This window comes from Mustelus asterias, chromosome 2, assembly GCF_964213995.1.
Source record: "Mustelus asterias chromosome 2, sMusAst1.hap1.1, whole genome shotgun sequence".
In the NCBI taxonomy this organism is placed as follows: Eukaryota; Metazoa; Chordata; class Chondrichthyes; order Carcharhiniformes; family Triakidae; genus Mustelus; species Mustelus asterias.
Window position 1 is genome coordinate 57,780,726 of NC_135802.1, and position 27,771 is coordinate 57,808,496.

Consider the following 27,771-nt stretch of genomic DNA (forward strand, 5'->3'; position numbering starts at 1 on the left):
ACTTGTGACTAATAAATAAACTTTAAACTTTAAAAATCAGGATGATCACTAAATGTTTATACACGAATATCACCATCTGTAATTTTCAGTTGTATGCAGCTTAATGCAGTGGGTGGCCGTGTAGAAAAATGTTCCATTTCCTGCATGGAAATCCCTCATATCAGTAACCACAAAAAGAAAATAGAAAGAAGATAAGAAAAACTGAACTATATTGATTCGGTTGTACCTTGGACTGAGATCAGGGGGAGCACATGTGCTTAATGCAGAGAGGTGAAGTTTTAGGTTCTTGTCTTTTCCGCTTCGTACATTAACAGATTCATAGTCTTGTCTGCTTCTGATCATTACACTGCAGCCTCTGATAGGAGATCTGAAGCCCATAGGGCCCGTGAGGAGCTGCTGATTGGCTCCTAGGAAATTGCTGGTATTCATAGTTCGGTTAAAGTTCAAGGATCGATTGTAGGATGCAAAGTTGGTAGAAATACGTGACAATGGTGTAGTTTCATCCACTTCTTCCACCTCTTCTTCATCTTCTACAATAGAATCGAGTTTCTGGTTTAGGTTCCCATTTCCATTGGAATCTGACTATGTGTAAATGGGGACAAGAAACAATCAGTACAGAATTGTCAGGAACTAAACAGTTCACTTTTGACTGGCAAGGAACCTAGTGAGATAAATGACAATTAAAAGTGATATGATGAATAGAAAAGCAGCCTTGGTGTCTTTCTTAACCTCAGGACATCTTAAGATGCCACTGAAGTTACAATTGCAATGTCGGAAAAAACAGCAGGCAATTGGCGCAGAGCAAGGTCCCACAAACAGCAATGTAATAAATAACCAGATAATCTGTCTTAGTGATATTACCTGAGGGATAAATACTGGTCAGGAAACTGGGAAGCTTTGGGCCAGAATTCTCTGACCTCGCCCGCATCTGGGATTCTCCAGTCCCGCTGCAGTGAATGGAGTTCTAACCGAGTGTGGACATGCTGTTGTTGAGAACCATGCCATTGATTATCTCCAGGAAAAGATAGGTATCAATATTGACAAATGGCTGCTGGTCCAAAGTGGTGTACAGCCCAATGGGGGTACAGCTCATTGCCATGTATTTGAGAAGGAATGGATTGACTGTGCACATGGAATTAGGAAGGTCAGAGCTGTGAAGGAGTGTAAATTGGAAATAAATGAAGGTTTGCACCATGAGAAATTGAAAAAAAGGCTGGATGAAATCAGAATGCAAAAGGAAAAGCTGATGGAAGAAGGTGAAAACACTCCTCCAGACCATCACACTGGCAATGATGAGCAACATCCATAGGTGCTGCCCTTGCTCCATCACATTGACAAGAGCAACTCATGGTCCTACCAACAGTTAGACTAAAGACTGAAACATTGCAGTTAGTCTATTATGAAAGCCTGTATGCCATGTGTTTAGTTGTTGTGGGTTTGGCCAAATCTGTGCAATTTACCATCGGAGAATAAATTCAAATTCATATTTAAAAAAAGGTTGTTGGTCATACACTGGGCCTGAACTCATTGAATTCCTTCAAGTGAGAGCAGGTCCTGTTTCTGGTTGGGTGGAGAGCTTACCTCTTACAAGAGGCACGTAATACAGGGAATTGAAGGAATTATCATGAAATGAATGATCTGAAATACTTGTTTTTATCATTTGAGGGAGGCAGAGAGGAATGTTACAGATTTCTTTCCCCTAATTGGTGTAGGGTTTGTTTTGCTTGTCTCAGGAGGTTTTCAGATGGGATGGAGACTATGGGTGGGATTTTCCAGCCTCACTCCCCTAAAACTGGAAAGTCCCGCCTGAGGTCAACGGACATTTCCATGGCCCGCCCCTCACCTGCTCTGGTTCCTGTGGTGGGCGGGACTGTAAAATTCCAGCCTATATATATTGTAAAGCTTTCACAATTGAATGGGACAGATTGGAAAGGTTTTTCCTGTCTATCATCGCTCGTATGTTCCTATGGTGCTTCTGGCAGACCAGACTGATTCCTGGGATGGTGGGACTGATATATGAACAGAGATTGAGTCAGTTAGAATTATATTCAATGATGTTCAGAAGAATGAAGGCGAATCTCGTAGAAACCTATAAAATTCTAGCAGGACTAGATAGGGTCGATACAGGATGGTGGGGGTGTGCAGAACCTGGACTCATAGTCCAAGGAAACGGGGTAAACCTTTTAGGCCTGAGATGAGGAGACATTTCTTCATCCAGAGAATGGTGAGCCTGTGGAATTCACTATCACAGAAAACAGTTGAGGCCAAAATATTGTCGCCGGAAACCTCTGACCTCGCCTCTGGCTGGGATTCTCCATTCTTGGTGCAGTGAATGGAGGTTTGGCTGAGTGCCAAATTCTCCGTTCTCACTGGCAGCGGTGGCCAGCACAAGATTGGAGAATTCTGCCCTGCATAATTTTAAGAAGGAGTTAGATACAGCTTTTGGGGTGAAGGGGATCAAATGATATGGGGGGAAAGTAGGATTAGGTTATTGAGTTGGATGATCAGCCATGGTTATAGTGAACGGTGGAGCAGGCTCGATGGGCTGAATGGCGAACTCTGATCTTCAATGTCTCTAGTGCAACACAATGGGCCTGATTTTACCATTTTCATTCTAAGTGCTGAATCCGGGCGTAATGCAGATCCGATTTGGAAATCTGCTTTCAGGCGCCCCCATACACACTCAGCCTGAAAAAAACATCTCCAGTCCCATTCGCCCTGTGGGCGGGGCTTAGCGCGGCCGGAACGAGCGGAGCTCTGAACTGCACATGCGCAGTTAGAAAAAAATTTGTAAAAGCGCGCCCGTGTCAGATCACTCCCGGGCCACAGAAAACGGAGAAAGCGGCCCGGGAGCGAAAAGCGGGAGCGATTGTCGCCACACACATCACCCCCACCCCTACAACATCACTGACCCCCTTATCCACCCCCCCCCCGCTACCCACACACATCACTGTCCCCCTTATCCACCCACCCCACTACCCAGACCAATCGCCACCCCTGCCCCCTCCCCTCCCCACCGATCGCCTGCAGAGTGGCAACAGACCCCCGGCCCCCCCACCAGAGATCCATCTGCCCCCCCCCACCACCAGAGATCCATCTGCCGCCCCCACCGGAGATCCATTTGCCCCCCCACCAGAGATCCATCTGCCCCCCCCACCAGAGATCCACCTGCCCCCCCCAACCAGAGATCCATCTGCCCCTCCCCACCAGTGAGCGATCGGGCCTCCCCCCTCCCGAGATACATCTTACCCCCTTCCCTCTTCCCCCCCGCCCAGACAACGGTCTGGCCTCACTCCCCCCGCCCTCCCCAGAGAATGATCTGGCCTCACTCACCCCCCCCCATACAATGATCTGGCTCACTCCCCTAACCCCCCCCGACAACGATCTGGCCTCACTCCCCCCCCCCCACCCCGACAATGAACTGGCCTCACTCCCCCCTTCCCCCCCCCCCCCCCCCAGAGAATGGTCTGGCCTCACTCCCCCTCCCCTCCAGAGGAACATCTGACCCGCCTCCTCCTCCCTCCCTACCAGACAATGATCAACCCTTACCCCCACCACTAGACAATGATCAGCCCTCCCCCCTCCCCCACCAGAGATACATCTGACCCGCCTCCTCCTCCCCCCCACCAACCAGACAATGATCTGGCCTCACTCCCCTCCTCCCCCCCCAACCGGAGAATGATCTGACCCGCCTCCCTCCTCCCCCCACCACTGATCTGAGTCAGAGATCCGTTGGAAGCTCTGAACGCGCTCTTCAGAAGCTGGAGCGCCCAATTCAGACTTTTATTTAGCAGGTCCATTACGGCGCGGTTCCGGATTGGCAAACGCGGTGGTAAAGGGGGAAATGCTGATAAAGTTGGGCAGGCAGTTCATTAATTCAATTTAAATGAATACAAATGCATTTAAATCGTCATTGCACCTGCTTTGGGCGCGAATCGAATCGCCGCCATTCCCGGGTTTCGGTAAAGTGGCGATCTGTGTGGATGTGGGTGCGGATCGCAATAATGGCCTCACACCCGACTTTAACATGTTTTCGCGCCCGTAGCAATGGTAAAATCGGGCCCAATGAGTGCTGTATTTGATTTAAATGAATTACTTACTGTAACTCATGTTCAAGAAATTGTAAAACAATGCCTAATCAATTTATTGTTCATAAAATGTTAAATATCAGTTTAAAATCACAGTGCAAGTACTACCATTCTGGATACTATTTATTTTAACTCATTATTTATTAACTAATACTAATTTACTTAAATGACTGGTTTAAGAACATAAAGCATAAAGAACATATGCAGCATACCTGGGGTATTGTGTATGGTTTGTTGGACAGTCTTGAAATCCCCTGTTGAAATAAAAACATCTGTATGAGGCAGAAATTTCTTTTTGCAGAGAGGGTTGCTAACATCTAAAATGTAAGATTCTATGAAATAGCAAGATTAATTTAGTAATGAATGCCTGCAAAGAACACAGTACTGTTGGGGATGATTTCAGAAACTGGTGTGTTGATCTTTTTAATTTTAACAGTTCTTCACCTTTCACGTTCGAAGGAAATTTTTGAATAAGGAGAAATAGTGCAAAAAACTGTTCAGGGATGTCACAAACCTTGCCCAGGAATGTTACAATTATTTCTATCTTAACCTCAATGCTTTGTCTGAAGAAAGCAATATTCACTTCTGATTAGGTCATGTGACTACAGTTACATACATAAATAGAACAGAACGGAGTGTATTCCTCACAGTTATTGCTGTCAGCAATCCCGCACCATTATAACTAATGCCTTATTTTCTTAGAAAGCCAGAATGTTTGATCCAGTACTAATTTGGCTGCTTTTGACTAATAATTATGGTGATTGACTGAGGGAGCAAACATTAGGACAGTTCCAGTATTTGCACAGCCTACTACCAGTAGGCTCTCCACCCTTTATACACAGCACCGCCTCTGTTCATTATGTGGGCGTTGGTGCTACTTCATCATCTTGACTGCTTTCTTTTGAAATAACTCCAGCTCAGCAGGTGAACACAATGCAATATAGTCATCTTTTTATTAATCAGCAGAAAACAGCAAAGATAGCCAGGTAATTATCAGGACATCAAGTGATCAAAGTAATCTGGAACCTTCATTGCAAGGAAATATTTAAGTTGATGAATGGTGCGACAAGGAACAAAGCTGATGTTTTAAATTCATAGTATCATAGAATCATACAGTGCAGAAGAGGCCCTTCAGCCCATCAAGTCCACACCGACGCATTAGAAACACCTGAAGTCCCACCTAGTCCCATCTGCCAGCACTTGGCCCATAGCCTTGAATGTTATGATGTGCCAAGTGCTCATCCAGATACTTTTTAAGGGGTGTGAGGCAACCCGCCTCCACCACCCTCCCAGGCAGCACATTCCAGACTGTCACCACCTTCTGGGTAAAAACGTTTTTCCTCACATCCCTCCTAAACTTTCTGCCCCTCACCTTGAATCTATGTCCCCTCATGACTGACCCTTCAACTAAGGGGAACAGCTGCTCCTTATCCACTCTGTCCATGTCCCTCATAATCTTGTACACCTCTTTCAGGTCACCCCTCAGTCTTCTCTGCTCCAACGAAAACAACAGAAGCCTAACCAACCTCTCTTCATAACTTAAATGTTCCATCCCAGACAGTATCCTGGTGAATCTCCTTTGCACCTCCTCCAGTGCAACCATTTCTTGGTTTGGCACAAGTTTTAGAGTGGAATTCTCCCATTTTGAAAGATGAATTGGCCATGCTAAATTCTCCCTCAGTGTACTAAAAACTTCACTGCAGTGTGAATGTAAGCCATACTTGTGACTAATAAATAAATAAGCTCTGGTGGCACCTTTCCCATTGGCCAGAATGACAGGATTCTGCACTAGATTCTGTGCTCGGAACCTCAATAATTATGCACAGATGTGTTCCCCTCCATTTCACCTGGTGGGCCGGCAGCTGATTGTCCACCTGCTGTCAGCTGGAGGGTTCCAAGGTCCCGCTGTCATATTTAAATACCAGTTCCTCACAGATATTACTCTCTCCAGCTTACCTGTCTTCACCAAATTGTGCAGGATGTCAGCAACTCACAGGGAAAAGGCAGCAGCTTCAAGAAGCAGTCAGTTCCTCAATTCAATTGCCACTCCCCTGCCCCGCCTTGCCCCCCACCTCCTCCTGCACGCACCACCACACCCCGAGGTCATGACCTGCGAGGTGCCCATGCCCCACTTGTACCGCTACCCACCTTGTTTTGGAGTCCTTGTTTATCTCCTTCTTAACGCATTAGGAGCAGCGCAGCACTGGCAATGTTGCACTCTCCCTGAAGTCTCTTGCAAACTGAGAACCACCTTGTATACATCTCTCTTTAGCAATAGGGTTCGAGATGAATGTAATTTCATGCTAGCATGGTGCAAGATTGGAAGATCTAACAGGATGGTGATGGGCTACTGTTTTAATGAACATTCAGGAGATGCAAATAACTTCATGCCACCAGCCAGCAACTGACATGTCATTAACCCGCCACTGGGAGAATTGCTACGCAATTTAACGCTGGTGAGTTTCTGATGTTTTGGTTCCCACTAGACTCTTCACTCCTGCCTGCAGAATGGGAGAATTCAGCCCTTCGCATCAGTCTCTGCTTTTTGTTGAATTATGGCAGAAAGGGACTCCTCAGAAATATTCTTTTCAACTACAGAATGCAAAGGAATGTTAAATACTGGATTTCTAACTTTGCTGCTACACTACTTACAGAAGCTACATCATTGTTATATTTTAGAATTAATGTTCAATATTCCATTCTGATTAGGTGTCTCTGATCACTTTCCTAATAGTAAGTTAGACCTCCTACAATCCAGCCTTTTTTTCACTCTTGCATGGGATGAGAATGTGGCTGGTGAGGCCAGCATTGTTTTCCCTCTCTAGTTGTCCTGGAGACAGTGGTGGCGAGTTGCCTTCTTGAACCGCTGCACTCAATGTGATGTAGGTATAAGTGCATTGCTGTTAGGAAAGGAGATCCACGATTTTGACACAGCAATAGTAAAAGAACGGCAATGTAGTCCCAGGTCAGTATGGGGCTTGGAGGGGACATCGCAGTTGGTGGTGTCTCCATGTGCCTTTTGCTCTTGTGCTTCTAGTTGGTAGAGATTATGGGTGGGATTCTCCAGCCATTCATGCCAGTGGGATTCTCTGGTCCAGCTACAGTGAACAGAGATTTGGCTGAGCGCCAAATTCTCTGTCCTTGCTTACAGCGGCCGGCGGGGGGGGGGTTTAGTTTTAAGCAAGGGAAACTGGGGAAGGTTGGAAAACCCCCTGACAGATATACTCACTGATTCATATCTTATAGCTAATGTACCAGATTCCTCCATCATTATTCCTTGCAATATCCTCTTCCACTGGTGGATCATAAACGGCTGGAAAATTCCGGCGTATAGGTCTGGGAAGTGTTGTCAAAGAAGTCCTGACGAGTTGCTGCAATGCACCTCGCATATTGTACACACTGCTGCCGTGGTGCACCGGTGGTGGAGTGAATGAAGTTTAAATTGGAGCTGATCAAGTGGGCTGCTTTGTCCTGGATGATGTCGAGCACCTTGAGTGTTTTTGGAGCTGCACTCATCCAAGCAAGTGGAGGGAATTCCATCAGATTCCTGACTTGTGCCTTGTAGATGCTGGACAGACTTTAGGGAGTCAGAAGGAGAGTTACTTACTGCAGGATTCCCAGCCTCTGACTTACCCTTGTAGCCATGATGTGGAGATGCCGGCGTTGGACTGGGGTGAACACAGTAAGACTTTTAACAACACCAGGTTAAAGTCCAACAGGTTTATTTGGTAGCAAATTACCCTTGTAGCCACAGTTTTATATTCCTGATCCCATTCGGTTTCTGGTGAATGTTAATTGCTAGAATGTTCTTGTTGGGGCATTCAGCAATATTAATTCCATTTTAAATATCATTGTGAGATGGCTAGATTCTCTCTTTTATGAGATTGTCATTTTCTAGACAATTGTGTGGTACAAATATTGCTTGCCACTTATCAGACCAGGCCTGAATGTTGCCAATTCTTGCTACATACGGACATGGACTGCTTCAATGTCTGAGGAGTTGTAAATGTACTGAATATTACAAACATCAGTGAACAGCCCCACTTCCTGATTTCTTCCTTCCTCTCTTAGAACTTTCCCAATGACTTTGACTATCCCGCTGCCATTTCATGTTCAAATCAGCATTAACTGGGAATAGGTGGGACTTCAGCCCCTCACTCGAGAGGAAGTCCTGCCTTAGAGAGCTGTGGGCTGTTCTCTTCTCCCTGCAGTGAAGAGGAAGCACTTCAACATGTTAGAGCCTAAATCTCATATTCGGATGGCAGAATAAGTTCTGGAGGATCCCAGTTTGGGGAGGCCTGGGCAGTGTGAAAAGTGGGCAATTGAGGTGTTGGGGGTTGGGGTCAGGAGGTAGGGTAGGTGAGGGAGGCAACCAGCGGCTACCAAACCTTAAAGGGTGGCAGCCAAAGGCAGATGGGGGCTTCAGATGGACATGCTCCTTACCCGCCTTCTCACCGTGGCCTAAGCCCCTTCATTTTTGGACTTACCCCACTGCAGGTAAATCCACTCGCCAGCCTAAAAATTGAGGCTGGGCAGGAAACAGCCTTTAAGTCAAAGACTATTTCCTCGGGTGGATGGAGCTATTACAAGGGGGCATAACTATAGGGTTCGTGGTGGGAGATACAGGAAGGATATCAGAGGTAGGTTCTTTACGCAGAGAGTGGTTGGGGTGTGGAATGGGCTGCCTGCAGTGATAGTGGAGTCAGACACTTTAGGAACATTTAAGCGGTTATTGGATAGGCACATGGAGCACACCAGGATGATAGGGAGTGGGATAGCTTGATCTTGGTTTCAGATAAAGCTCGGCACAACATCGTGGGCCGAAGGGCCTGTTCTGTGCTGTACTGTTCTATGTTCTATGTTCTAAGTCGTCAATAATTGTCGACTTAAGGACTTCAATTGGGGCAAAAGTGGGCATTCCGTCTGATGCCTTGCCCACCTTAGCATAAAATTGCAATGAGGTCAGGGCGGGCAGGAGCCCAGAGGAAATCCCATTCCTTCAATTTCACACCCCACAACCCCTGCACACCCCCCGCCACCCCCTTTGCTATGGCTAAATATTCCACGACATAGAGGGGTTCAAAATTTGTTGTGGCTGATGGAAACACTGTGAGAACAGGAATGATTATGGAAAGGTTTGGTCTGTTGATCATAAGACCTTATCCAGTTCAATGTTTTGCGCAATTTTCAATGTCTCCAAATTCCACCCAATCATCCCTCTTGCCTGTGCTATCTATGTCACTGTGAGCATTGGTGCTAAAATTAATACTCATTGAACTTGAAGAACAGAAAGAAGAAATATACTTTTTCACTGCCAATGTTTTGACACTGGCAACTCCCTGTTCATAGACAGACATATGGCTTAAAACACATCTAAGGGTAACAGCTACTCACAAAGCTTCCACTCTGGAAGTTCAACAAGAAGGTAGAACTTGCACTGTAATTTAATGCAATATGCTTCTAGAGGTACAATATTCTATTCACTGTTAGCCGAGATATTATTAAGAATTAGACCAGTGTCAATTTCTTTCCTTGTTCTCTTGATTTCCTTTGAGTGAGAATCATTTTAGCGGAGGACAGTAATAAGGTGCAATTGAATCCTCAGGCAAAGAAAGTTTTGACTAACACCAATATATAGTTTTTATTGATTAAGTTGATTAAGTTTCAGAATTTTCTTCAATGAAATTATTCCTATTTTGTCTCGCAAAACGAAGAATAAGCGAATCGACTATCATTTACATTTGCCACCGCAAATTGTCGGATACTTTAAAAAAATCTAATCTCGTTTTTTTCAACATTTTAGAAATCCGCGCAGCCTAAACATTTGTTCTTCACTTCATAAATTGTTAAAACATTTGCAGTACTTAATAAAGTATTCTTTCTATGTGAAAAATGTTACTGTTAACACAAGCACCATACACTACGATAACTTGTTTTGTTAAAAACAGTTTCCTCACAAATCTGATAAGGTATTAATGATGTGATCTTCAGGGTAAGACACTGAACAAATGTTTAGGCTGTGCGGATTTCTAAAGTGTTGAAAAACACGAGATTAGATTTTTTAAAAGTTAAGATAAATGCATACCCAGGGTTAAGGAGCATAGACAAAATAACCTTGATGACAATTGGACCAATAGAACAATATGAAGTGATAAAAGCAGTAAAAACTAACTCTGCAAATCCTGCAGGGAGAAAGGTAAAGAGACACATTGGGATGAATACAATCACCTTCACAAATAAATCAGAGGGCGTCGGAGGGAGGCAAAGTGATTCTGGAAATGAACACAAGCTGTAAATGGTAAATAGAAAAGCAAGAATTGGAGCCCATGGGGTTATGGGGCACCGGTTGTGTGAATTGAAATTGGCTCACAGGTAGAAAGCAGAGAGCAATGCTGAATAGCTGTTTGTCAGACTCAAGGGAAGCATACAGTGCTGTTTCCCGAGGGTCAGTATGAGGACCTCTGTTATTTTAACGTATATGGAGCTGAGAAAAAACGGCACAACTTCAACATTTGCAGATAAAGTTTAAAGTTAAAGTTCATTTATTAGTGTCACAAGTAGGCTTATAATAAAACACTGCAATGAAGTTACTGTGAAAATTTCCCAACTGCCACAGTCCGGTGCCTGTTTGGGTGCACTGATGATACAAATGTGAGACAAAGTTAATTGTATGGAAGATAACAGATTTCAGAAGGATCTAGAAGGGCTGGGAAATGGGCAGCCACATGACAGGTGACATTTGCTGCAGAGAAGTGGCTCATTTTGGACAGCAGGAAGAGAGACAACATAAACTAAATGTAACATTGCAATGGAGAGGCTTAGAGGTTCAGAAACACAAATCTTTGAAGGTAGCAGTACAAGTTGATATGGATTTTCAAAATGCACATGGGATTTATTAAGAGAGATCCCTGCCATTGCAGTGAAATAGTCTTTATCAATGTCACAAATTGCATCCAATGTGACTGTGAAATTCAGCTCTGTGGAGCTGCAGGTGTCAACAGAATGGTAGAAATGACAGTCAAAATTGGCCGCTGAACTCACTCCAACCTTCGGGCCTGACCTCCTCAGTGTGCCATAAGGACATGAGAATGGTCTGCCGAGTGGACAGATTGTGATATCACTCAGTGTTAGATTTGCCCTTTTGGACTTTTTAACATCCTTCTTTAACGCGTATTGCTGTGTGAAGGGCCACTCACCAGGACTATTTAAAGTGTTCAGCAGGGGACTTTCAGGCCAGGTGCTTTTGTCTTCTTTCTGTTGCTGCACAGCAGCAGTGTTGTTGGAGGAATTCTGAAGAAGTGGTGGAAGTGTCTGTTGCTTGATTTTACAAGGAGAGTGTCACTTTGAAGGCCTGTCAGCAAGAACCCTGGTTGCGCTAATAGTTGCAACCTTCTCTCGGTTTGCAGCACACCAGGAATGTGGAGTGCAGGCATCAGAAGGAGAGGCTGTGTACAGCAGAGGGAGGAGGAGAGGTCTCAGTAGAACATTGAGTGTATTCGAGCTGTACATATACTGCAGCTAGGAGTGGGGCCTGAGTGAGTTATGGTTCATCAAGGAGGCAGCCACCTCCTTGACCAGGACCTATAGCTGCAGAGCAGATGTTCCCGGTGGCTGCAAAAGTCAGCTTGGCCCTCAATTTCCAGGTTAGTGACTCCTTCCAGGTTGGAGCTGGCAACATTGACAGTTGTCTGTGTATAGCTGCATTAGGGAGGTAACATTGTGCTCCAGATTTTACAGTCTTTTCTCTAAGCAGAGAGAAGCAGGAGGAATGGGGATGTGGATATACCAGGGTAGAGGAATCCGCAATGATGCAGGGAGCCAAAAACCGCACACGTGTGCTTCTGCGGATATCACATATTAATGGGGAAATGTAGCAGAATTGTAAGAGTTATCACTGCCTTAGTGTGAAACTGATGTGTGGCCATGTACTGAGCATCTCATTGGTGAATGCCCAATACCTTGGCAGCAGCCACCATGCTTTCATCCTTGGTCGGTCAGCTTTCACTGCCATATTTAAGACACCATATTGAACCAGGGGTTGGCTGTTTGGTGACCAGGGCTACCCACTGCACAAGTGACTCATGTCACCTGATCACGAGTTGACTGAGAAAGTAGAACGACAGCCATGTTCCCATCATGGAGAAAATCTTTGATGTTCCAAAACAATGGTTCCACTGCTGGGCTGCTCAAATGGAATCCCACAATATTCATTAGAGTATGTCTCCAAATTCTCCACACCCTTGCTTTCATGTGTGCACATCACCATCACTAGGCCATTGGCATGGGAGGAGAAGAAGAGGAGAATGAGGAAGAAGAGAAGGTGGGAAGAAGCATTTGGGACACCTTCATTCTGAATGGGTTGTCCGTGAGCAACTAAACAGACACTGTATTCCCTTAAATCCCCACTCCTCCATCATTCAAAGAACAAAGAACACACATTTCCCCACATTTCCATCTGTCTACTACAAACCATCTCAGCATTGCCTTAGCCAAAATCCTGAAATAAAAGACAGAAGAACAAAAACTCATTCCATAACAACTTCATCCAACGAATATATACAAAACTGAGCTATTCGGCCTTCTGCTTTCCCATAGTGCCTGCCTTGCCAGTGTCTGCGCCTGGCTGAGTGCTCCAATACAGTAGTGATCACAGCATGGCTAATGTAAAACTGCTGACTTTCAATGGGAGAGATTGGAGAAATGATATGGGGAGCTGTAGGCATTAATCGCCTGCCTGAGCACGGGAAGCAGCAGTCTGGCACCCGGTGCGGAGGGAGGTGGGGAAGGTGGAGGACCTCCTCGTGAACCTGCTCCTGGGCCTAGCCAAACATGCTATTAACAGGTCCAGGCAGTGGGCAACCAATGGGAGAGGGGACTGTCTGTCCCTCTACTGTAGCTATATTCATGGCCGGGTGTCCCTGGAGAGGGAGCATACGGTGTCCGAGAGCCTTCCATGCTCATTGGGCACCGCAGGGACTAGGCTGTATTATCGACCCCCTTAATCACATTTTGATTTAATGTTTTGAGTTTCCTTTCTGCTTTGTTATTCTTTTGGACGGTTGCTTTCTTTTTGGGAGGCTGCCCTTCTTGTTTTGTCCCATTGTTTGTTTAATTTAGTCCAATTGATTTACTTGAAAAGAAAGATTGGAAGCAGCAGTTTGTGATGGCTGACTGACAAACAGCACCAGGCACTGGTTGAGTGGCAGTGATGGGAGCATAGATGCTGTCCTCCTGAGAATTGACAGCAGCTTCAGGATTCCATGAAGCCACTGAATGGGCCAAAGCTCTGTGTCAAACCCTGTGCCAAGTTAGAGCTGGACTCCACCATGCACCTTGGCAGTGACAGCAAATCTGCCAATGTATCTCGGTGTGTGTTCATCAGCCTCAACCTGCAGGCCGCCCTTAATCTGAATCCTCTGCAGCAGAACTCATTTTCGATCTCGTCTTCCAGGGAGCTGGCACATAAAATATCCTTTCCTTACTGGCCTGGCTACAGCTCACTTGTGCCCTGTAACTCACTGTGTGAATCCCATCTCTATGCTGTGCCCTAAAGTACACAAAGTTTGTACCTCACTGCAGGAGGGCAGGAATATACCATCATCCTGAGTGTTCTCAACAATGTTCTCCAGAAGCCAGCCTCTGATTGGACAAGCATCTCCACAGCAGTTGTGCCGGTCTTACCACAGACCCCTTGGGAGGTTCCCATGGGCTCCATTGGATTTGGGGACCCTTGATCTAGAAAAACTGTCTCTGTGGGTTCTCAATCATCTTTGTCATCTGCTGCAATTTGCCTGCGCCATAAAGATGGGACTGCAAGTCAGCATGAATTTCTCCTTGAACCTTTTTGTCTCACATCCTCTCCAGGTGCAGGATATAATAGCTTAACGTCACAGCACTGCCGGTTAGGTCATTAACATCAGCCTTTCGTTCATCAAATTCCTGCTTTGCCGCCACCACCATTTGCTTCTCCTCATCTCCTCCATACTAATGGCAGCAATAGCGAAGGTTTGTTTAACAACGTTAGATGCCACGTGACCACAAAGGACCATGTTGGCCACAAAATGATACTGCGGGGGAAAATTCAAACTGATTCGCTGGTTATTGTAATGCTGCTAAATGAGTATTAGTCTACATTCCTAGAAATGATGCTCATATTCCAGATGATGGGTACTCAGTATTGAATAGCATTATTAATATTGAACTAGATAGTATCGACAATGCCATCTTGGATAGATTAGACAAGCTCAAAGTTGATTGAGTTCCAGGCCCAGATAGTATCCATATGATTGTGATTAAAACTATCAGACAGATAGTCTGTCCATCCCATGGCCAGATCTTAAATTGTTCAAGCAAATTGGGGATCATTCCCATAGAAAGGAATTGCATGATCCAGCTTCCTATTTTAAAAAAGGGGACAAAACAAAGCCAGAAAATTGGTTGGGCTATCAGCCCAAGGATCACTGAATGGGCTACTGTCAATTGTAATAAGTCACTTAATCCATTGTTGTGACTCCCAGTTTACAAACAACAATTGATCTACATCTGAGGGTCACCAACATTGTATCCATTTATCAATACATAGAATCATAGAATCCCTACAGTGCAGAAGGAGGCCATTCAGTCGTCGAGTTTGCACTGACAACAATCCCACCCAGGCCCTATTCCCATAACCCCACATATTTACCCTGCTAGTCCCCCTGACACCAAGGGGCAATTTAGCATGGCCAATCAAACTAACCCGCACATCTTTGGGCTGTGGGAGGAAACCGGAGCACCCGGAGGAAACCCATGCAGACATGGGGAGAATGTGCAAACCTCCACACAAGTGACCCCAGGCCGGAATTGAATCGGGGTTCCTGGTGCTGTGAGGCAGCAGTGCTAACCACTGTGCCACCATATTGTTTGTTTCAGTAGGAGGAAGGAGAGCAAGAAAATTGTGGAAGTAGAAATGGCAATGGAATTTATAAGGATAAATATGTAGATGGACAGCGTAAATACACTGTCGAACTAATAGCACCAAATAAGGACACAAGTTTAAATCCTGTCAGAGCAGTAACAGGTTGGGAATATCAGAGCCTGTTGGGCAAAGGTCAGGCATTGTAACACTGTAGTGGAAATAGATTGAATTCACAGGAGGAAAATACCTTGAATCTACAGCTGCAAGCTGAAAAGCAATTTAATGTCCTGAAACTTTACTGGTAATTTAAACAGGTGTGAATTTTCATGGTCTCCATAATGTGACAATGAAGAAAGTAAGTACTTACATCACTTTCATGACCCTCTCTGAGGTTATAAGTGAGATTGTGATGAATGTCCTCCTTGAATTTATGAGAGTATTCGGGATAGAGATCCAGCACCTCATAGAGACCTTTCAGATTAATACACTGCAGATCGCAGTAGGTTAGAGCTTTAACATCTGAATTGGTTTTGATAACTTGATCTTTGCTTGCGAGATTTGCGCCAATCAGGTCACCTTTACCTGTAAGACAACAAGCAAGACAGATCAATAAAACATTTCACAAAGATTGGAGAACTGAGGTTCAAACACACAGCATCAGTAAGACTAACTAAGGCTGATTTTAGTGCAATACATGGACAGCAACAAAAAATAACATCTGATTTTTGTTGATGTAACTGGGTTTCATCTCGACCTAATTTAGTTAGTTAACTTATTATTGTCACAAGTCGGCTTACATTAACACTGCAATGAAGTTACTGTGAAAATCTCCTAGTCGCCACACTCCGGCACCTCTTCGGGTACACTGAGGGGCAATTTAGCACGGCCAATGCCCCTAACCAGCATGTCTTTCGGACTGTGGGAGGAAACCGGAGCACCCGGAGAAAACCCATGCAGACATGGGGAGAATGTGAAAACTCCACACAGACAGTGACCCAAGCCGGGAATTGAACATGGGTTCCTGGCACTGTCAGGTAGCAGTGCTAACCACTGTGCCATCGTGCCACCCTAATTTACATTCTGGGGTTATATGAGTGAGCACCAAGGTTGCCCAACAGGTGCTGTGATGTTGGCCCCACGTTTACAAGCAAAGCTGTGGATCTTTGGGCAAGAGGCAGGTTCATCTTGTGACCTTGGAAGAGTGTATGGACGTAGCAGTGAAGCCTGTGGCTGTTTGTGCATTGTTTAAGCTCAAAGATGGTGAGGAAAATCCTGGAGTGCTTCTGCAATCTACTTTGTGCCAGTGAATCATTTTACAATTGGCAGTGTTAAGAGGGAGGATTTTACGGCAGAACTGGATAAAATAAATATCAAAGCATTCAGAATGCAAGTAAGGCCTGTATAAAGGCACCTGTATAAAGCTGCTGCAGGAAGTGGGGTGGCGGGGGGGAGGGGGGGGGGGGGTCTGCTGTATGCACAGTCTCACATGGAACAAAGATCTTAAAGGTCATGGCGCACATGGCATGACCAGAGATGGCTAAGACACAGTATCATCACTGTGTCAAAGACATCACGAGGAAAAGGGAAGTCAGTGCTAACTTCTACATTTTCTTTGTCCTAAGGCAACAATCCAGTGATTCCTGTCACTCACTGTTCATCATTTGGGATTAAAACAACTTGTAAACATAACACGATCTCATGTCCACTCCTTGATCATAAGCCACAGAAATTCTCCATCAGCCAAAGTGAGGATGTAATGCATGAAAAAGTGGCAACCTAACACAATGCACACAGTCAGTGTGAATATGTAATGTAAAGGGAAAAGGATAAAGTCAGTTTGGCACCCAGAGGCAAAGAGTGATTTGATGGTTTACAGATTGAGAGGGGATTGGAAGTGATGTTCTCCTATGGTCTGTTTTGGGTCTCTTACTCTTTCCTGTTTTAATGAGTGACTAATACTCAGGTGTATGACATTACAAAGTTGACAGATGATATGAATTTTTGCAACATCGGTGACCATGATAAAGGTAATGATAGGCTTCAGGATGATATAGACGTGATGGTAAAATGACCAGACGTGTGGCAGATGGAGTTCATGTCGAGAAGTGTGAAGTGACGCACTTTGGGAGGACTAAAATGGAAAGTCAGTGGACTATAAATGGCATGATTTTGAAAAAGTAAGCAGCAAGACCGTGGTATCCATGAACACAAATTCTTAAAGGAACAGGATAATTTGATAAAGTGGTGAGCATAGCATATGGGTCACTTTGATTTCTGAATAGAGGCATAAAATATAAAAGGGACAAGATCATACTAGAACTTTATATATCACTGTTTAGCCGTCAGCTGGAGTATTGTGGACAATGTTCGGCAACCCACTTCAGAAAAGATGTAAAGGCCATGGAAAAGGTGTGACCCAGAGTGTAGCCAGAGTGCAGCCAGAGTGTACCCTGGGATGAGCAAATTCACTAATGAGGCAATGAGGGAAAAGTTTGGACTCTTTTTGGAACAGAGAATTTTAGGAGGTGACCTCATCGAGATTTTCAAGCTGAGAGGTTTCGATAGAGCACTGGGATGATGGAGGTTGAGGGGCGACCTGATAGAAGTCTACAAGATTACGGACAGAGTGGAAAGTCAGAAGCTTTTTCCTAGTGTGGAAGAGTCAATTACTAGGGGGCATAGGTTTAAGGTGCGAGGGGCAAGGTTGAAAGGAGATGTACGAGGCAAATTTTTTACACAGAGGGTGGTGGGTGCCTGGAACTTGCTGCCAGGGGAGGTAGTGGAAGCAGATACAATAGTGACTTTTAAGGGGTGTCTTGACAAATATATGAATAGGATGAGAATAGAGGGATACGGTCCCCAGGAGGGTAGGGAGTTTTAATTCAGTTGGGCAGCATGGTCGATGCAGGCTTGGAGGGCTGAAGGGCCTGTTCCTGTGCTGTAATATTCTTTGTTCTTTGTACAGCGAGAAAAACTGTTCCCTCTTACAAATAGATCAATAATCAAAGCTTACAGATTCAAAATCGTTGGTAGAAAAAACAAGAGGGGAGGTGAGAATAGTTTGTTTCACTCAGAGTTGTTGGGACCTGGATCACCACCTGGAAAGCTGATTCCATAATTATTTGAAAAGGGTATTGGGCAGGTACTTGAGGATAAGGAACTTACAGGAATATGGACACAAAATAGAAATGTGGGTTGAAGGATGACTGCTCTGATTAAAACCCAGCACAGGCACAAGGTGCTGAATGTGCTCCTTCGTTGCTCTATGTATCTATGATATTTTGATCATGCCCTGATGCTGCATGTATCTATAAAAACTTCAAATTTCACTGCTAGAAGAGAACATTTAATAAAAGGCAGACAACTGCTACTGAAGGAGAATCTGGGGTTCAGTAGCCCCAGCATAAAATGGGCAATCAAATTCCCCCAAGGCAACTTTTCAGAAGGAGCGAAAGATAGTGAAACAGGTGGGCAGTGTTAAGCCTCTCAGTTGCAGTCTAGTAATAAAAGATGTTGCAAGTCTAGCTTCTTCACAAACTCATTTTATTCTATTTTACAACTCCACATACACACACCCAACACCCAGTGCCACCGGTAATCCCTTCATATATCCCGGTGAGTATTATTAAACAACATACAAATTAGTCTAAAGTGGAAGGTTGCAGTTAACCCATTCCTAACAGGCAGAGGATCACTGAAGGGACATGTTCCTTTTTCTTTGTTCGCAATCCTTGTCAGTGTTTCAGGAAATGTCCAAGAGCCCCCTCTGCAGATGAAGATCTTCTGCCAACCCATGACAATACCCAAAAATAATTATTAATGTCACTTACTGTTAGACTATCTTTAGATGTTCACGTGGTTGGCGCAGCAAGGCCAGATGACACTGCACATACAGGAAACAAAACAGCTGGCAGCTCATCATCAGTCCAAGACTTGGAATGCAGGCGCCCAATTACATATCGATGGGCAGAAGGGCCTCTTTTACACTGTGTTATTCTATGATATCCACTCAGAAGATATAGGGGAGCATAGAAATGGAATTACAGAGCACTGGAAAGCAGGAGGGGAAGAGAAAATCTCTCCTCTCATTCACAATGGATCCAAATCCCATGGCCCCGCATTCAAAAAAGCAATGCTATTGGGGCATAATCAACCATTGAATCATTGCTGATGTTCTTTTATTTGTCTGCACCATGGTAACAAGGGTGAAGGAATTCATATCCTGCTTGTGTGAGGTACCAATTCACCCTGTGTATTGACAGCCTGGTATCTGCTGCAGGATCATTTGCTAAGTAACTTCTCACAGTTCACACTTTACTGCAGTCTTAGGTCCTCATACTGCTGTAATATAAACACAAGATTGCTCTGTGGCAGCTCCCCATGGATAAGCTCAGAGAAGAGGTAACTCAGAAAAATTAGGAAAATGGAGTCCACAATGTGCTATAAACTTCCAATGGCAGTCGTAAAATCTATAGGGAGAGAGGTAGACAGGCCAGGAGAAGGAGGTCGTCTGACTACGGATCAGAAGATTCTAGGTTCGACTCCTGGCTGGCTCAAATTTCTTTATTCTTTCCAGAAGGGTAGGGAGTTTTAGTTCAGTCGGGCAGCATGGTCGGTGCAGGCTTGGAGGGCCGAAGGGCCTGTTCCTGTGCTGTAATTTTCTTTGTTCTTTGTTCTTTGATAGCTCAAACAGTCTGTGGATATGCTCTCTATTTGCAGAAGACTCCAATTCCACTGGTGCCAGTCACTTCCCCTACCACCGCATCATGCCCCGAACAATACTAAACTGCGGTATGTTACTATGATTTTGGATATCTTCCCTAGGATACCTGCACAACAATCCAGGCAGAATCTCTGTTTCACAATTCAAATGGTCTTCTCAATTGCGACTTTATTGGAAAGAAGGGATTCATTATATCAGTCGCCTACATCTAGAGGTGGAGCCCACAAAGATACTGAATTACTATAACAGAAGCAGGAAGATTACCTCCTAGCTAGCCCTGCAATTCTTGATTCTCTACAAACAAGTTGGAATAATGAGCTATCTACAGGAAAACATGCACACACTTGCTTAATTTTATTCTGATGATGGCACAAGAGTCGCGCTATAACGGATTGATGCTCTTTTCACTCAAATACAAGGCTTTCCTCTTCAATCATGTGCCGGTACCCCAGAAAAGCCAATGAGTCTGTTGAAGCCAAGGGCACGTGGCACATTAATCTCTAATGGCAAACAAGGCATTTTTGATCTGTCTGCTGCAATAAGCACTGTCAACTGGCTTTGCAACGCATGGCTGGAATTTTACCGTCCTGTCTGCCATGGAAATCAGAGTGGGCTGGGGGCAGAGCATGGAAAGGTCCTTTGATCTCAGGCAGGATTTTATGGTTTGGCGATGTACGAGGCTGTAAAATCCCACATATCTTAGTGGCTCCCTGAATTATTTTGCAGCCACAGAAATTAAATGCCACAGTGATCCTCACTGACACAGGCAATACTCAAGACCATGGTTTTAGGATCTATTCCTGCAGGCAATTAAAGTAAAAAAGTTAAAGTCTATTTATTAGTCACAAGTAAAGCTTACATTAACACTGCAATGAAGTTACTGTGAAATTCCCCTAGTCAACACAGTCTGGTGCCTGTTCGGGTCAATGCACCGAACCAGCATGTCTTTCAGAATGTGTGAGGAAACTGGAGCGCCCGGAGAAAACCCATGCAGACACGGGGAGAACATGCAAACTCCACACAGACAGTGACCAAGCTGGGAATTGAACCCAGGTCCCTGTGAGGCAGCAGTGCTAACCACTGATGATGGCCTCCTGGATAAACCAGAACCTGCAGTGGTATCATTCCTTAATTAAGGACAGGAATGTCATCAAGATTTGTAAGTTAGTGCTTTCTTTCTTTCAATCTTTGTGCTTCCATCCAAAACAATGTCCTGCTCCTTTTCCTGTTATACAACTGCAGAGAGATTCTGGAGAAGTGGCCCAACAGACACTTGTCCCTACAAAACTAAATAGCAAAAACAATTAAGCTTTTGTGTAATTGTATCTCAAAATTCTTCCCGACTCAGAGCTCCGAGTACTCAAAACTCTTTGCTTTTTGAGAATATAATCTTTCTACAGAGGCATACAATTTATGTCTTTCGACCAGTGCAAGTCATTTGAACAATATACCACTCCTCTCACTGCACCATCAGTTGTATTGCTGCAAATATTTTCACAGCTGAGACTAGGAAGTTAGTTGCAGTGCAATGGGAGCAGTGACCTGCCTTATGGGTCTCTGTCCATAGATACCTTGCCTGCAGCTCCTGTTCCAGTGCTCCTGATTGGCATATGCTATTCTCACTACAGGTCTTGCTGGAAAGAAGTTTCACGCAACATGTTTTTCTTGGTCAAGTTTTCTGTACCTAATAACCAGATGAGTTACTCAGCAACATTTGGTTTGCTATTTTAACAAACTCCAAGGAACCAAACAGCAATAATATTGTTCATTTGGAGATGCACCATAATCAACTGAATGAAACAGTCAGCCTACTGGTGAAGAGCTGTACTCTCATAGATATTCACTGTTTGGGGATGACCATTGGCTTCTCCATTTTTGCTGCAACTTTGACCTTTCTAACTATGTCACATATTTGTTATAAGGTAACTGTGGTGTGCAGCCCCAAATGGCGAAAGAGCCTTCCTATAGCCAGACCCTAGACCTGATGCTAGGTCTGACCGAAGTTCCAGATCTCTGCAGTGGCTATCTCACTATAGCTCCAGTCATCAAGAAGCTGGAGAAGCGGTACAGCAGTTTAAACTTCACTTCTAAAATATCACAGTTGAGTAGGTATAGCTGTTTGTCTGAAATAAATAGAACATTTAAGACACTAAAACCGACAACTTTGAAATTAATGTTAATGCAAATAGTAATGGTTAGCAGACTTTTAGCTGGTATAAGTGACTGGCCAATTTTAAACATGGATGCTTAATGAGGCAGAGATGTGTTCTTACTTCAGAGAAGGCTCAGTTCAGAGAAACAAAGATATTAATAGGAAATTAATGCTCATTGGGCTTTCGCATTTACTCGTGTGGATCAATACTTAACTTGCATCATCCTAATTATGTTGTGGTTTTTTAAAACTCTTTCTCAGGATGTGACATTTTGAGAGATTTATTGTCCAAGCTTAGTTGTCCTGAGGAAGCGGTGGTGGCTTGTCTCCACCTTGAAAGTGTTTGGCAAAACTGAGTAGCTTTGTAGGTCAGGTCAGAGGACAGCTAAGAGTAAACTGGGACAGATGTTACATATTGGATACCAGGTAAGGACAGCAGGTCTCTTTTCATCAAAGACATTAGTGAATCATTTTGGTTTCTACTACAATCTGATAACTTCATTGTCATGTTTACTGATACAAAGGATGGGATTCTCCGATCTCATCCATGCCCACCCGCTGCGAGTGAGAATGGAAAATTTGGCATTCCAGCCAAAACTCCATTCACTTTCAGCGGCACTGGAGAATCCCAGCCGTGAGGATGGAGGTTTTCAGCCAAGATTAGTTCGAATTTTCAAATTTTTCTTTAAACTGGACTTGTTATTAATTACCATGATATATTTTATCGCCCTGAGTGTCTGCACTTACTTAACATCCTTTTGATTATCAGCTCAGTAACTGCTACACTAGGATACTCATTTATGTAGTTACTGGATCAACATGAGGACGTGTGAAGGGGAAAGAATGCCCATGTCATTTAATCCCTAATACTGAATTGCCAAGGTGTCCTATTTATGTGGAATCATATGTTACAGCACCACACATTTTCAGCTGAGTATAGTGGAAGTGACATTCCGACGGTTTGGATGTCCAAAATGGTTCCATTATCTGACCGGCATGTAAGATGACAAAAAGTTCAACTGGAAAAAAAATCTAACTTAATGTAACACTGAACAGAAATTTTCTAGCCTAGATCCAACCCCCTGCAGAATTAGTTATTGCTTTAGAGTTATGGTTAGCTTGTAGCAGCTTGGAATAATCCAACAAGGGTCAGGGGGAATACAGATCAATTAAACATCCTCTGACCATTGTGATCGGTAAGAGAAATTGCTGGAAATACTCAGCAGGTCAGGCAGCATCTGCGGTAAGAACAGATGTCACTTAATCTGCTGAGCATCTCCAGCATTCCTACATTTCAGATTTCCAACATCTACAGTTTTTCCTTCAGTTTCACATATTGCACATGCATATCTTGCTCATCGGTCTAATTATAATCTAAAGAAAAGAAGAATGAACTGAAAAGGAATATGTGACCAGTTAAAATCAGGGCACTGGACATTCTAATGCTTTCTAAATGATTTTGAAACAAATTTGAAGATTCATTGAATCAAAAGTACGATCAGAATAAAACTGGAAGGACTATTTGGCCTTGACTTAGGCATCAGATTCAAAGTGGCCAAAGGTCCAGAAGACACTAACATCCAAGGACTTGTGCAATGATTGGAGAACTGTTCCATCGAATAGTCAAGCCACAACCTGATCCAGCCATACTCATAGAATCATACGCAGGCGATGTCCCAGACACGTCCCTCGCCATCCCTGTGCATGTCCTGTCCCACTGACAAGTCAGATCCACCCAAGGTGGTGACAAGTAGTATATACAAGAGGATGGAGTGTCCCCAGGAAACCTCAACACTGATTCTGGACCCTATGGATGGCATTTCACTGCATCAGGTCAAACACAGGTAAGGAAATCCTCTGCTGATATCACTCTCCCTCAGCTAATGAATTAGTGTTCCATTTGGAAGGAGCACTGAGGGAAGCAAAAGCACAGAATTTACTTTGGGTGAGTGATTTCAATGTCCTTCAACAAGAGTAACTTGGTAACACCATTATTTATTAGCTGACTGAGTTCTGGAGAACATTGCTGCCTGAAGCCCCCAGAATCACAGATGCCTATCTTCAGGCAATTTGATTAATTCCATGTGATATTAAGAAATGGCTGACTACACTGGATACAGCAAAAGCTATGAGATCTGACAACATCCTGACTGTAGTGTTGAAGTTCTGTGCTCCAGAAATAGCCATGCCTCTAGTCTAGCTGCTCCAGTGCAGCTCAAATAATGGCAATGTGAGAAATTGCCAAATGCATGACAAAAATAAAGGACAAATTCTCTGTTTTTACTTTATTTTAGATTTGCAGCATTAGTTTGGAGAGGCAGTAGTGGGTCTTCCCACCTGAATTTACATCATTTCCAGTTGGTATCTCGCCTGATTTCTGTGGGGTCATGGCTGAAATTCTAGCCTGCTTTGCTCAGCACATAGTCTGTAAATATGTATGTACTCCTGTAGACATTGGCTGGAAGTTTTTTGGCTCATTCCACCAGCAGGAGCTTCCAGTCCCGCCGATGGCGACCCCCCCCCCCCCCCCGCGGCATTCCCCAGCAGCAGAGGGTGCGATTCATACAAAACCCTGTAGGCATCGGTGGAACTGGATGATCCTGCCGCCGGCCAATTTCGGGCTATCTCCACCACTAGTAAACATGCCGGTGGGGTGAGGCAGAAAATCCCACCCATTGTCTTCAGGAATATCTAATCTGGAAGGATGTCCTAACCAGTAAACTTAATTGGTCAGTCTACCCAGGGCACAATGTCATTCCCTTAGTACCTAGCTCATCCCATCCGACTTCTGGAACACATCTCAAACAAAACTTTTCTTGCTCAATTTTTTCAAATGATGCTGATGAAGGAAGTTAAACAGGGGTTTCCCTTTTGGCTGCGCGAGTTAATGATAGAACCTTCAAAGCTCAGAACAGCATATCTTGTTCTAAATTGCACAATCCAAGGGTCACTGGTTTACAGTGAATAAGGACATTAATTTCGGTTACCTAATGCACAACAGTGACTACACTTCAAAAAATGTACTTAATTGGCTGTGAAGTATTTTGGGCTGCATTGTGATCCTGAAAAGTGCGCTACAATTGTACATTCTTCATATCAATCTATCCAATATGTCTGCCAGTGCTTTAGGAAAATAGAAACTTGGATTTATGTAGCATATTTAATATAAAATATCCCAAGGAGATATGCAGACAAGGAGAGAGGACTGATGCTAAACTAATGGGCTGCTTCTTCCTTTAGTGCCTGTGGACTGTCACAGAAAGGCAACACATTGCTGATTAAAGCCTTTGGATGATTTACTACATTAGAGAGATTAGCTGGTAGAGTAGACTCGAGGGGCCGAGTGGCCGACGGCTGCTCCTAATTTGTATGTTTGCATATACATAAATGTAAGGTGCTATTGTTGTTGATTTGATTTGACTTATTATTGTCACATGTATTAGTATACAATGAAAAGTATTGTTTCTTGTGCGTTATACAGCCAAAGCATCCTGTACACAGAGAAGGAAAGGAGACAGTGCAGAATGTAGGGTTATAGTCATAGCTAGGGCGTAGAGAAAGGTCATCTTAATATAAGATAGAGCCATTCAAAAGTCTGATATCAGCAGGGAAGAAGCTGTGCTTGAGTTGGTTGGTACATGTCCTCAGACCTTTGTATCTTTTTCCCAACGGAAGAAGGTGGAAGAGAGAATGTCCGGGGTGTGTGGGGTCCTTGATTATGCTGGCTGCTTTTCCAAGGCAGTGGGAAGTGTAGATAGTGTCAATGGGTGGGAGGCTGGTTTGAGTGATGGTCTGGGCCTCGTTCATGACCCTTTGTAGTTTCTTGCGGTCTTGAACAGAGCAGGAGCCATACCAAGCTGTGATACAACCAGAAAGAATGCTTTCTATGGTGCATCTGTAAAAGTTGGTGAGAGGCATAGTGGACATGCCAAATTTCCTTAGTTTTATGAGAAAGTAGAAATGTTGGTGGGCTTTCTTAATGTTAGTGTCGGCATGGGGGGACCAGGACAGGTTGTTGGTGATCTGGACACCTAAAGGCCTGAAGCTCTCAACCAGTTCTACTTTGTCCCCATTGATGTAGACAGGGGCATGTTCTCCACTACACTTCATGAAGTTGGTGACTATCTCTTTCATTTTGTTGACACTGAGGGAGAGATTAATTTCATCGCACCAGTTCACCAGATTCTCTATCTCATTCCTGCACTCTGTCTCGTCATTTTTTGAGATCCGATCCAATATGGTGGTGTCGTCAGCAAACTTGAAAATCGAGTTGGAGGGGAATTTGGCCAAACTCAGTCATGGGTGTGTAAGGAGTATAGTAGGGGGCTGAGGATACAGCCTTGTGGGGCACCGGTGTTGAGGATGATCATGGAGGAGGCGTTGTTGTCTGTCCTTACTAATTATGGTCTGTGGGTTAGGAAGTTCGGGATCCAGTCACAGAGGGAGGAGCCAAGTCCCAGACCACGGAGTTTAGAGATGAGTTTTGTAGGAATAATGGTGTTGAAGGCTGAGCTGTAGTCAATAAATAGGAGTCTGACATAGGTGTCCTCGTTATCTAGGTGTTCCAGGGTTGAGTGCAGGGCCAGGGAGTTGGTGTCTACTGTGGACCAGTTGTGGTGGTCGGTGAACTGTAGTGGATCCTGGCAATCTGGGAGGCTGGAATTGATTCGTGCCATGACTAACCTTTCGATGCACTTCATAATGATGGATGTCAGAGTCACCGGCCGATAGTTATTAAGGCACGCTGCTTGGCTTTTCTTTGATACCGGGAGGATGGTCATCTTCTTGAAGCAGATAGGGACCTCAGATTGCTGTAAAGAAGGTGTCTGCGAATACCCCTGCCAGCTGGTCCGTGCGGGATCTGAATGCCAGTCACTTTCCGTGGGTTGGCCTTCGAGAAGGCTGCTCTGATGTCTGTAATGGTGACCTCGGTTACAGGTTCATCCGAGGCTTCCGGGGTGCAGGATGTGCTCTCGCTGACCTCTTGCTCAAAATGGGCATAGAATGCACTGAGCTCATTGGGAAGAGGGGTGCATTGGTGCCAGCAATTTTACATGCTATTAGGTGGTTACAACATGTTTACATGTTACTCGGTGTTATTAACTAAGTAGAAGTCTTGACAAGGATCACCCGATTAGGATAGCTTGATCTGGACTAGTCTTTTCTGCTGAAGAATTATTTTAGGGGTTTTTTTTGGAAGACTTTTCTATTTGTAGTAACTTTGTACTGCTGCTGGGACATTGGAGTTATTTTAGACTTTCAGCAGTGATGCATAATTCACAATAGTATTCTGTTCGTGATGTTCCTGTGTGTTTGGCAGAAGGGGGAAGGGCCACAGGGAAAGCAAGCAGGGAGAGGTTGTCCAGGAGACAAAAACAGTCGTCAGACATCATTGGACGCAAGTCAAAAGGAACACCTTCACCTAAATAGGATCTCTGCCAACTGCAAACTCAGCTCTGCCATTAAGGTCCCTTTTTGGCGAACCGCATTAAGTGACTCATTTGCATGAAGTCTTTCCCTATTCTTCTCAGTAAGATTGATGAAGAAAATGGTCCTGCTGTACAGAGGTAGCGCACACTAATTTGTCTTGGGAGCACTCTCCTTGCTATTTCCAACTCTCGCTCCCAGCAGCAGGACAGAGTAATTACTCAGCCTGTCACTTACCTTTCACAGTGAAGGTTGGGCAGCAGGAAAGGAGGCCTAAGTGGTGGTCACCCAAAGAAAAAGGACCGGAGCGATGCAAAATATCCACAATTACTTAATCAACATCAATTCATACGTAAGATGGATGATGAAATAATAAAACTGAAAATCTGAAGCCACTAAAATCTGCTGCGAAAGCTGCGGTTGACAAATTAAATTAGCACAGTGAACCCCCATGCTTCAGCCGCTGGAATAAAACAAAATTAAA

The 27,771-nt window shown here is 44.3% G+C and overlaps 1 protein-coding gene across 1 annotated transcript in view; it reads right to left on the bottom strand.

Annotated features, from left to right (window-relative positions):
* Positions 1 to 27,771, bottom strand: part of kcnh8 (potassium voltage-gated channel, subfamily H (eag-related), member 8) — a 365,157-nt gene that overhangs the window by 32,757 nt on the left and 304,629 nt on the right. Inside the window, exons 11-13 of the mRNA XM_078200386.1 lie at positions 15,353 to 15,567; positions 4,301 to 4,342; positions 227 to 582 (exon numbers count right to left, since the gene is read on the bottom strand). Coding sequence (XP_078056512.1) covers positions 227 to 582; positions 4,301 to 4,342; positions 15,353 to 15,567 — 613 coding nt within the window. The remainder of the gene's footprint in view (positions 1 to 226; positions 583 to 4,300; positions 4,343 to 15,352; positions 15,568 to 27,771) is intronic.